General features: G+C 36.3%; 1 protein-coding gene and 3 long non-coding RNA genes across 4 annotated transcripts; 2 read left to right on the forward strand and 2 right to left on the reverse strand.

Annotated features, from left to right (window-relative positions):
* The first annotated feature begins 669 nt into the window (after positions 1-669).
* LOC129288949 (uncharacterized) lies at positions 670-2,445 on the forward strand. The gene is made up of 2 exons (XR_008588104.1): positions 670-1,745; positions 1,921-2,445. It is a non-coding gene; the product is annotated as an uncharacterized LOC129288949 (long non-coding RNA).
* A 2,398-nt stretch (positions 2,446-4,843) lies between these two features.
* Positions 4,844-6,691, forward strand: LOC129288726 (uncharacterized). Its single transcript, XM_054925456.1, has 6 exons — positions 4,844-5,083; positions 5,181-5,386; positions 5,533-5,761; positions 5,886-6,171; positions 6,308-6,385; positions 6,483-6,691. Exons 3-6 carry the CDS (start codon positions 5,535-5,537, stop codon positions 6,531-6,533), a joined length of 642 nt encoding a protein of 213 aa, XP_054781431.1. The 5' UTR covers positions 4,844-5,083; positions 5,181-5,386; positions 5,533-5,534; the 3' UTR covers positions 6,534-6,691.
* Positions 6,692-7,226: 535 nt separating this feature from the next.
* LOC129288733 (uncharacterized) lies at positions 7,227-8,453 on the reverse strand. Its single transcript, XR_008588062.1, has 3 exons — positions 7,901-8,453; positions 7,528-7,774; positions 7,227-7,364 (listed from the first exon to the last, which is right to left on the reverse strand). It is a non-coding gene; the product is annotated as an uncharacterized LOC129288733 (long non-coding RNA).
* A 714-nt stretch (positions 8,454-9,167) lies between these two features.
* LOC129306543 (uncharacterized) lies at positions 9,168-10,737 on the reverse strand. Its single transcript, XR_008592227.1, has 3 exons — positions 10,504-10,737; positions 9,695-10,297; positions 9,168-9,575 (listed from the first exon to the last, which is right to left on the reverse strand). It is a non-coding gene; the product is annotated as an uncharacterized LOC129306543 (long non-coding RNA).
* Positions 10,738-11,431: the final 694 nt, after the last annotated feature.

Consider the following 11,431-nt stretch of genomic DNA (forward strand, 5'->3'; position numbering starts at 1 on the left):
TAATTAAAATTCTTATTGAGATGACGTAAATGCTCCCCCCCCCCCCTCTCTCTCTCAAGTCACTATCAGCGATACCAACGAAGCTCCACCACCAACGGGGAGGCTGCCATCATCGGTGGCTAAAGCAATGGTTAAACATGGTCAAACGTTTCAAAGGGAAATTTGAGCTCTTAACCCCTTGGTTGCTCAAAAAACATTTTATCACTCACTTGTTAAAGCTCTTGAATTATATATTAAAAACATAATATATATCATAACGTTTGTTTTCAAGCATACGTGTGCGTTGCTATTAATTACAGACACGTTATTGTTAATATCCGAGCATGACTTGTTAATACATAAAAAAATTATCACTTTTTAACATTTAACTTTTTTAAAATTTTACAACTCATTTTTTCATTATTGATTAGATGTCAATATTATGTTAAATAAATAAATATACATTATACATTTATTTTTTAAGTATTTTTGTGAGCTTTATTTAATCATTAACATGTTATTAATATTTGAGTCATTATTTATAAATATTTAAATATAATTTATTAATACATAAAAAAATTAAAGGGTAAAAATAGCCTGTAATTTTGTTTTGAAGGGTGTTGGTATTCTAGACTTTTACCTGGAACGATTTTATCTAAAAAAAAGGGAATAACTTCGCCCTATGGTTAACCTAACAAATTGTTGGCCATTAAACCTTGCCATTGACTAATAACTTTACACGTTGCCTTTTCCTTCCTCTTGCTTCTTCTTCTCTTTCCTCATCTTGTTCAGAGCAATTAGATCCAACTCTGCTCTTACTCGATGAAATCAACGAGTAAGCACACCCAGCCTCTCAGTCCTACTGTTGATCTTGTCCATGTCCATGAACGCGAAGTCAAAAGAAAAGCCAGAAGTTGGGACGAGATACCGAGTTCCTAGATACCAAACACTTCGAGTTCTTGCATTTGTTGAGGGTTGTGTCGGTGATAGCTTCCTTTGAGGGTTGTCGGCGGCGTTCTAACGATCGCTGGAAGTGGGACCTTCCTTGTTATTACTACCAGATCTACTTTTGTGTTCTCCTTTCTTGCTTGACTGCTTCTTCTAGCCCAACATTTGACTCGGAGCTCTCATGCATTCTATCCGCATCCCCTTGTTGCTCATCAAGTTTTGTTTGTTTTATTCCAAGAGAATAAAAAAATAAATAATCAAATCCTATGCCTGTTTGTGTTGTGTTCTGGCTCTGTTCAAGCTTTTTATTTTTTGTCCATGGAGAATTGCCTACTTCATCTTTTCTCAAAGTCACGATGACTGGAAATCAAGGTTTGAGTTAGACAAGAAAGGGTAAGAGATTAAAGACTTGATTGTGGAGAATGAAGGGGTTGAGGAGATATATGGCGACGTTGTCCCTGACAGGACTAACCATAAAAGCTTCTAGAGTAGGTATTTTTATACGATGCATAGACTAAAGTGGACGGAGGATTCTAGAGCCATGCTTGTGGAGTGTGCAATTTCTAGTGACAAGGAGGAGGATTTGGGTTGGGATCTTGATGATGACGGTGAAATTAAAGAAGCTGGGAAAATTCCGTCGAAGTTGCTACATGTGAAATTAAAGAATTATAGTTCATGTGTGGCACTTTTTTTTGGGACAAACTTATAATAAAAGGATAACAAATCTCTCCCGCTCCTCTTTCTCACGGCTTCTATTTGCTTTCCTTTCATCCACCAACTTCAATCTTCATCATCCTTCAAGGCTGATGCTGCACAAGGTAGATGCTTGTTGATTTATTCTTTATGATTTTTGGGCTTATTTAAGTATGTGAATTAGTCTAAGAAAAAAGGAACGGGGAATAATGTGATAAATATAAATGTTTCCTTTGCTCTTTGTTATTCTGCTATTTCATCTTGCTCTGTTTTGCTGTGAATGTTCCCTTGGAACGTTAGCCTTGTGGGGTACAAGATGAAGGAGAAAGTTTCGATAAGAACAAAGTAGAGCAAAATGGGGACGAGGAAGGCGGCGTACGAGATAACTGCAGAAGAAAGTTTTGATTTTTGGAGGGAAGGAGGTAGACGGCCAACATGTTGAATTTTTGGAGGGACCAGTATGCGTGAGGGAGGGCTGTAATGAATTCTTGGGTTTATTTCACCAGCAGTTACAGTTACTCTCAAAATTCTCAAATCCATTGATCTAATCTAACAACAAAGAAGCAGCCACGCAGCGCCACTCACTCTGTGCTTGTAATCAAGACACTGATGGGATCCAGATCCCTCTTCTCATGTTCAAGGAAATGATCCAGAAAGAGCCTGACAAAGTCTTGTCCAGGGTGCAGGATATGATTGCTCTGAAGCAAGGCGAGGAAAGAGAAGAGGAAGGAGAAGGCAACACGTGTAAAATCAGTCAAAGCCAATATTCAACGGTCAATAGTTAGCTAGGTTAACTGTGGAATGAAATTGCCATCTTTTTTAAAATTTTGAAGGTAAAATTGTCCCAAACAAAGGTTAAGGTTATCAGACATAAAAAAAATATTTTTATCATTTAATTTTAAATAAAAAAAGTTTTTAATTTTTAAAAACCAACATATTTAATTTATTTTACAACTTATTCATTTAACATTAATGAGTTATCAATATTATCATAAAATAAAAACATATAAATATAATAAATTTATTTTATAGACATTTTATGAGCTCTAATTAATCATGAACTTGTTGTTTTTAATATCCGAAACATAACTTATAAATATTTAAACATAAATTTGTAATAAATAAAGAAGTTTTTAATTTTTAAAACTCAACTTGTAAGAATCATATAAACATTTTTGTTTTCTGTTCATGCATATTGCTTGCCACTCTTTAAAAATAAATGAAGGAACGCAGGATGAGATGCTTCTGGGATCTGGCCTTAAAAACAGACGCTTCCAATGAAAACCGAGAAGGCCGGACAATGCATCTATCATTCCCGGCGCACTAGCATGACAAAATTCTCGTTCCTTCTCAGACTAAATTTGGGCTTTGGAATTTGGAAAAGTTATTTCTGATTATTTTAGCAAAATAAAAAAAATGATTAAATCATTAATTATTAATTCGATTCAAAAATATAATAATCTTTCAATTTTATCCTTATTCATATGAAGAATTTTTAAATTTTTATCATATTCTTTCACATATTTAATACATTTAAATAGGAATGATTTTGTAAATCATAATTAATATTCCATTGAGTATCTTATTAAAAATTAAATAATTTTTCTACGATACATCTTGTAATGGAGATTGAAGAAAGCATATAATTTTTAAAACCCAGCCCCCAACAACATATAATGGCTCTATTAAACAAATGAAAATCCATGACAAAAAATCAATATAAATATGCCAAATTACATATAAAAAGCCAATTTATCGAACGTGATACATTTTTATTTTCACCGAGTGTTAAGTTTCGGTGCCAAGAATACCTCCTGAAGAACCATCCAAGCATGTCAATTTGTGACTTGTGAGAAAACATTAGTTTAGGCTATGTGAATATACCTTTGAATTCCTGTATTGCGTGACGTTACTGATAAGATATGAACGGCATGTAATTAAGTTTACTTTAGATGGTGAGTATTTTATTATGATCATTCAAATAAGGATATTTGGAATATCTATTACATTATTTAGGATTTAATTAGATTTTCTTATCAATATTTATTTATTTAACTTTTATTTATTTTCAATAAAACAGGTATCTAGATAAATATAGATTATTTTATCACACCTCAAGACTAGATTAGGATTTGATTTATTAAGATATATTCAGGAATCTTTAAATAGTCTTAAAGTTTTACAATTGTATTTAGACAAATTTTGAATATTGAATAAAGAGTTATTGTTTTCTCAACTCGCCTCTCTCACGCCCTTCGGCCCTTCCCCATCCCCGTTTCACATCAATTTTCTATCTTACATATCTCCAGGGCTATGCCACACAGCAACTTAATAATGGGAGAATGACAGAAAAATATTAAAAAAATTAATTAATTTAAATTAAATTTTAAGTGTTAAATTTTAAAAACTTATAACTTGTATTTTAAATTTTAATAAAAAAATAAATTTTAAAAAATAAATTATAAATTTATCATAATGTAATTGTAAAATTGAGGGATTGAATTATAAATTTTTATAATTTAACATTTATGATCTAATTTAAATTAAATAATCCGAAAGATACTTTTGTGATTCTCCCCGTAACAATTCTTGGTTGGCACGTGGTATTTAATTATTTTTTTTTGTTGGTAAAATGTGATATTTAAATTTAAATGCAAAAGATATACCTAATCACTTCAACATAATAACAACTAACTTCAACCAGCAATCTGAAGACAAATACTCCCTCCAGTTTATAGGATATTTTTCAGAAGAATTTTTTAATTTTTAATATTAAATATTCGATGCAATATCAACTCTAAGAATAAGAAGGTTGTATAAATTTAAATTTTTTATTTAAATAAAAATAAAATTTAAAATTTATTATATATTTTTTAAAATTAATTATTTAACTTTTTTTAATTTCAATGAGATACTTAAAAATATTTTATAATAATAAAAATAGGATGGATTAATTTATAAACATGACGGTGAATTCGGAGACGATGGCAAGTTGCAAAGAGAACAAACGAACAAATTCAAAATACATTTTTTTTATTATCCCAATTATTGGAAAAGACTGTGATTGTGCGAAAATCGAAGATACGTGCGAGCGTGCGAAGGACCCGGAAGTCGAAAGCCACGAGGGGGCTGAATCTAACCGCTCATCCCCTATCCAACGGGTCTAATTGTCTATAGTTATTATCATCACTGGAGAAAGAAGGATAAGTAGAGGGAAAGAGCAGGAAGGGTAGAAGAACATAGGAGAGAAGGCGCACTGAGATATCAGAGGAATAGAGAACACACGCTGCACCACGCACGGCCCCTTCTGCAAGGCACATCGAGAATCGAAGGATAGTCTGTCACAAGGCTGGAAATCTGACAACTGGAAAGATCTATAATTTGTTTATCTCGGAGGAAAATTCGTTCTTTTGCAGAGGGAAATCGATTTCTTCCATTTTTCGGGACGTGGAGATATACCATTGTAAGGTTTATTTTTCTTGTTTTCATTTGCGGTTCTCTCGCAAATGGATTTCCTATCTCCGATCATCCTTCTAACCTGGGCACTTCTCGTTTTGCAGGCTAGTTTAGCGAGGATATCAGTTCACCTATATGCTATACGCATAGATCTTGAAGTTGGAGGAAATCAGAATTGTTCCTTGACTAGGCCATTTTTACCAGTGCTCTGCTGAGTTTTGTGCAAAACCCAAATCGTCATCCGTTGGCGGTCTCTGACAGTCCTCCATTGGGCTTCTCACCTCCGGGAATCCGATTGTGAGGAGAGTGGGTGCGTGCTCGAAATCTCCCTGATTCTGGTTTCTTACCTTGGGCTTCAATTAACTTGAGAAAATTTCTGAGGTTCTTAGTTCATTATGGAAATATAAGTCTCCTTGAAGATTGAAACATGCTTGTTTTGTGTTTTATTCATGGCAGCTATGGAGACGGAAGAGAGGAATCAGAGGGGTTATAAAGGCTCGGAGTCAGAAATTTTCTTGCAGTGGGGCAACAGAAAGCGGCTCCGTTGCGTGAGGGTGAAAGACCCTCGGGCATCAGCGCGATTAAACGGTGGAATCCGAAGGAAGATTTCATCGGCAGCAGATCGTTCAGGGATCACAGCTTCTGACAAAGAAAACACTCATTTCCAGCCCAATCGCTTCACAAGGTGAGAATAGCGGAGGGATCTTCTATTTTCTTCTCCTTCTCATTCTCTAACTCTGGTCGTTGGGAGACATTATGAAGGAAAATGAAATAACGAAGCTAAGGCAGGAAATTTTCCCCCTGTGCAGGAATTCAGATGGGTCTACGCTTCGGTCCACCGGCGTAGAGACTAGGAAATCGGCGTCACCGGAGAAGGAGGATCGGTACTATACCACGAGAGGGTCTGCGGCAGGCGAGGACAACGGTAAAGTTTCGGGGGACGGGAATAACGGGGAGGAGAGAGCGGCGGTGTGGCCAAAACTTTACATCGCGCTATCCAGTAAAGAGAAAGAAGAGGATTTTCTGGCCATGAAAGGCTGCAAACCCCCTCAGAGACCCAAGAAGAGGGCGAAGATGATTCAAAGAAGCTTACTTGTGAGTGTCATCTTTGTTTTGCCCCCACTCTTGTTCTTTTAAATTTGCTTCTTTCCCTTGTTTCTCTCTCTCCTTATTTTTTCTTGTTGTGATGGAGTTGTCTTGGTGAATGGTTGTGTGTGATTGGTGGATGCAGTTGGTGAGTCCTGGGGCGTGGCTGACTGATATGTGCCAGGAGAGATATGAAGTGAGGGAGAAGAAAAGCAACAAGAAGGTGGGCTGTTAATAATGTCCTAGACTTTTAATTGTAATTTGTGTGGGAATATTTATCGAGAGCGCTAATGGATGTGTTTTTGATGCACATGATGCAGAGACCGAGAGGATTGAAGGCCATGGGGAGCATGGAAAGCGATTCAGAATGATGCAGGCCCGTGAGCGCGAGGTGGGAAAATAGTCGGACATGACCACGCTGGATTATGATCAAATGTTTTTGATGATGTAACTTGTGATGCCTGTGCTGGTGATCTTGAAAACGTTCAAATATATATCAATGAATGAATGAAAATGAATTATATGAGGATTTCGGTAATTGTGTTATGGGTATGAATAAAGGGAGTGGATGATATGGGATATTGGGATATGATTAGTCGAGATGTATAGACTTATGGGTAGCAGAAGCAGGACAAGAAGATGCTACTAGTCTGTCTATATTGGAGGGTGGATTGGGATTTTTAGTTAAGTGCCCACTCCCTCACTCGCATCCCTGTTTTACCTTGGCGTTTTCAATTCAATAGCATCTCATTTGGGATGCTTTAATTTTTTTTTTTTTTAACCCATGGTGGTTGCCTCACGTGAAGCTTCATTATCCTGCGCTCAAAACAACTTTGAAATCTCACGTCAAGTGGGGTATGTTTCCGCACTCAAATTCTGTTGCTGTACTGCCGCATTCCTGAGTAATGGTCAAATCGGAATTGGTTTCTTTTTGCTACATTTCTAAGCGTTTGTAATTGCAGGGGTTTCTTGCACAACTGACATCGATCAAAATTAATCCATTCTTTGGATGACAGCACATCGGTTTAGTAATAAATAACAAAGCCAAAAGGTACCACTTTAAACATGATCTTCAGGGGCTTCTCCAATAGTTTCTAACTTCTCGATTCCTTTCCCAATTAGGTGATTGCTTTTTAAACACCATATATTGCATGCTGCTGATACATTTACAGGGTTCCTCCAGACAGAGGAACAAGTCCATGCTGCAGATAATCACAGAAGTGTCCTGGTCATTCAAGGGAAGATATCCAAACCGCACACAAGGATATGTGTTGGTCTTTTATTCTTATTATTAAATTCTAACTCATACGAGAAAACATGGCTAGCAAATAAGTAAGTATAATGACTTCACTAAAATCTACTGACCTTCAGGATCCCAAATCCCATGCGTCTTCTCGTCGGCTAGTTCCATTGTGACTACCTTCTGTCTCATGTTTTAGTTTAATCTAAAGAACTTCGCCTTGAAATTCCTTGTTGGCCCACGGAAACCTGCTTCGGCCATCTAACTGTTATTTATGTTATGCCTAACCCCGTCAACTTTTCTAGCGCCACTCAATCGCAGCGTCAATTATTTTGGCCCTCATCAGCGGCGGAGTTATCGGCTCGCGAGGCACTGTGCTTTACCCTACTTTAGTAGTTCATTTTTTAAATTAATTAAATCTGGTGTTTTCCTCTTGCTTGCGTAAGAGGAATATTGGGCTGGGTCTCACTTTTCTCCATTTCCGCCTCATTTCAGGACATTTTCTGAGACCTTATGCCGAGAAGCCGGCCAAAACTAGCCTGCCGCTTCGTCTTGGTGGCAGTAAAATCAGATTTACACGAACCCCTCGCGAGGCTTCTGTACTATTTTTACGACCCATGATGATGGCTATTCCTGCGATTCCAAGAGGAAGACAGAAATAATCTCGAATATTCCTTTATTGTTCGTCTTTCAAAATATTCCTTTTGAGCCCTAGTCTGTCTTATCAGCGCCAAGTCCATGGATAAAGAACCTCCGATCTCGGGACTCTGGAGGCAAATTAGCCGCAGTTTTCAACATCATCTGCGCACCGTTCGTAAAATTCCAGCGAACCTAAACTTTTTAAAAATCAATTATATTATATGCCTTAAACATACACTAGACTTGCCAATCCGTGAAATAACTTGTGAACCCTTTAAACAGAGTAGATCATGAGGTGCAAGACCTGTTGGAGTCGAAACAGTCAGGTCGTTCTAACAAAAGCATGAGCACAAGCCTCTGAGATTTCAAACGAAACAAGACTTTCGAGCCCAAAACTTGGGATGAAAGAGGGCGAAGCTGAAGATTTGCAGTGAACTCCGTGACGCTCCAGTATTTATATTTGAGAAAGTGATATGGTCCCTCAGAGCTCATCCGCTGCGCTGGCCCTAGACGACGTCACTATCAATGTTTCAAAATCAAGTCCGAAATATCTTCCTTCCCTAGAGGGATCAGGGTTAAATAATTGAGGGTGGCCATTTTTTTTTCGGTCCTTTACTCGCTTTCCTCAAAACCACCAAAATAAAAAAGAACATGTGTGTTTGTGTGCAATACTGTGTTATTCTTTCATTAAAATTAACTCCTAGCCTCCAAAATTTTCCCCACGTCTCTCTCTCTCTCTCTCTGAACGTTTAAAATTTAAGAAGAATGATAATTAAATATTTTATAAAAAATTAATATAAAATGAGGACCTTTAATCAACAAAGTTGGCTATAATCAAAGAGGTTTGTTTTTTATAATGTGATAATTAAAATTAAATTTTTTTAAAAAAAGGTGCTCACGTTTAATGTAAAACTATATCTCCAATATAATTACTTTTAATATAATTACATTTATTTGTTAATGAAACAAATGCGGACCTTCAACTTATAAATATAAGCATGTATGCCATATATGGTCCTCAAATATTTTAGATTTTTATGTACTAATGTTACTAAAAAAAAGAATTTTATGTACTAATCATTTTTATTTTATACTGAGAAAGAAAACAAGAAAAAAAGGCCTTTCTGATTTTATTCCACATTCCCCTCGGCACAAGGAAGGAGTGTTGTTGTCAACAGTTAGATGTCCCAGTAATAATGTCAGTTCTAACCCAATATCGATACAGTTGTGTGTCAACGAGGGTGTGTATGTCTCTTTTTTTGTAAGGAAAGCCTAGGCTACGAGTAAAATTAAAAAAAAGGAAGGAGTATTGCAAGCTTTCCCTGAACCCACGAATTTGACTGAGCAGAAGAACCTTGCAGGCAAAGAGATAAGCCCAAGGAGTTGACATTACGTGCCATATTTAGCAGATGCGATGACATTGTAGCAGTCACAATAATTTATAATGTCTTTTAACATTCTCATTCCTCGGCACCAACTGGCAACTGCACTATTTAACCTGGAAAACTTCTCTACCTCCGTCACACATCCATGCCTGGAAAATAATGCATGCATTAAGTTCTTATTTATTTAATTAGTGAGCAAGCAGCACAGTTTCAAGAGCGAAATCTACTTTTCACAGCATGCTTCCCCGTTGATATGAAGATGAATTACCTCTGCTTTCTTTTGGAAATTTCTGATCTCACTCATGCCATGTTTACAGCAACGTTCAAGAATTTTATGCTCATGGCAGTCCAGGGTCCGGACTATCATGTCACTCAAATGTCTGCTCTCGAAAAGTGGAGAGAGAAGTAACAACTTGCTCAAGGTAAACATTGAACTGTGTTGCTATATTTCCTTCAATAACTTTGTTATAGAAACAAACTAACCACTTCAGTTCCCCGCTTAATATGGAACAAGCCACTGTGCTTTCCCGCATGACTAGACACGCCAATCTCAGGATAGCAAGCCTGTAGGTTGTGATATCATCAATCATCTTATCCACCTGTTTTTGTGGATAAGGAAGTATTTTCACATGATTGGAGTCCAGATACAGTGTATTAAAGCATTCCTTATAGATAAGGACGAAATGAAACATTATAGGCTTAATTAAAAGCAGGGGAAAATTTGGGCAGAGGATATCTAGCAAAGTCCTCGACCAAGATTCTTGTGTTTACTCTCTTAACACTAACTATATAATTGTTGCGTTAACAAGAATGATCGTCCTCAGATCTGAACTCGACCATCTTACGAAAAAACCATCCCACCATTCCCAACCTACAAGCGGACAAAACGAAAACAGATGGTGTATAAGATTTGTGTTGTAAACTTGTAATAAGTATCCGATTGAAAACTAAGCATGAACCCAGTGTGCCATTCACCAAAAGCATGGTTAGTGAAGGCTTGCCTGAATACCGGGAATGATAAAAGAAAATGGTACTGAGCCGCGAGAGCAACTTCAGAACCGAAAAGATAAGAATTACCCGAAAACGAAGCAGGATGAAAAAGGAAGCAAGCAAAGAATCTGAGATTTTTGGGGTTCCTGGGAGATTTCCTTTCTCGGTTGTCTGGCGTTTCGACGAATCGATGAATAAGGAATATTAATTTGGGTGCCCCCTGTTACATCTTCGTGGGTATTATGACTGTCCCTTGCACTTTTATGGTTTTTTCTTCTGGTATGATGAATTACTCTCAGTGAAATTTGTGATCTGTGAAAGTTAAATGATGGGCAAAGTCTTTTTTTTTTTTTTGAAAAAAGTATTTTAAAGACATGATCATGCAACTCTTGATGAAATTTGTATAAAGATATTGGTTTTTTCCAAGTGATTTTTTTTTAATATTTGCGTAACTTTTGGCCTATTTGTCTAATTAGAATTAAATATATATAAACAGTGGCTGAATTTAGCAAAAATGACTCGTTCCTTTAAATAAAATCTAACATTTTAGTATTGTGAATAAACAGAATCATATTACAAACCATTTTCAATAATACTCAATTTTGATTTGATAATTCTGAGTATCAAATAATTATAGAAAATAAAATTCATGATTAACAATATAAATGTAGACAGTTAATTTTTCAGTTATAAAATAACAGAAACATGTTTTTAAATTTTTGAAAAATAACTTCAAACGTTTTTGATACTGTTATTTTGGAAATTAGCACTCATTTGTAGGTGCGTGCAACGGTCTGAAGAGCGATTTCCTTCCCCCCCCCCCCCTGTTTGATGACAACAGAAGAATGATTATTCTCAACTGTGAAATTTAACAAATTTCTTACTCTTGATTGTCCCTTTTTTTTGTGGGGCCATCATGATTAACATCAGTGCTGCACAAAAAACAGGACGTCACTGGACTTCATCCTAACCCAAAGTCTGGTCTCTTTCATGAAAAAGACTAGGTTAGACAACC

The sequence above is a fragment of the Prosopis cineraria genome, unplaced genomic scaffold (assembly GCF_029017545.1).
Source record: "Prosopis cineraria cultivar Desert tree isolate PC_DT_omini unplaced genomic scaffold, ASM2901754v1 PC1, whole genome shotgun sequence".
NCBI lineage: Eukaryota > Viridiplantae > Streptophyta > Magnoliopsida > Fabales > Fabaceae > Prosopis > Prosopis cineraria.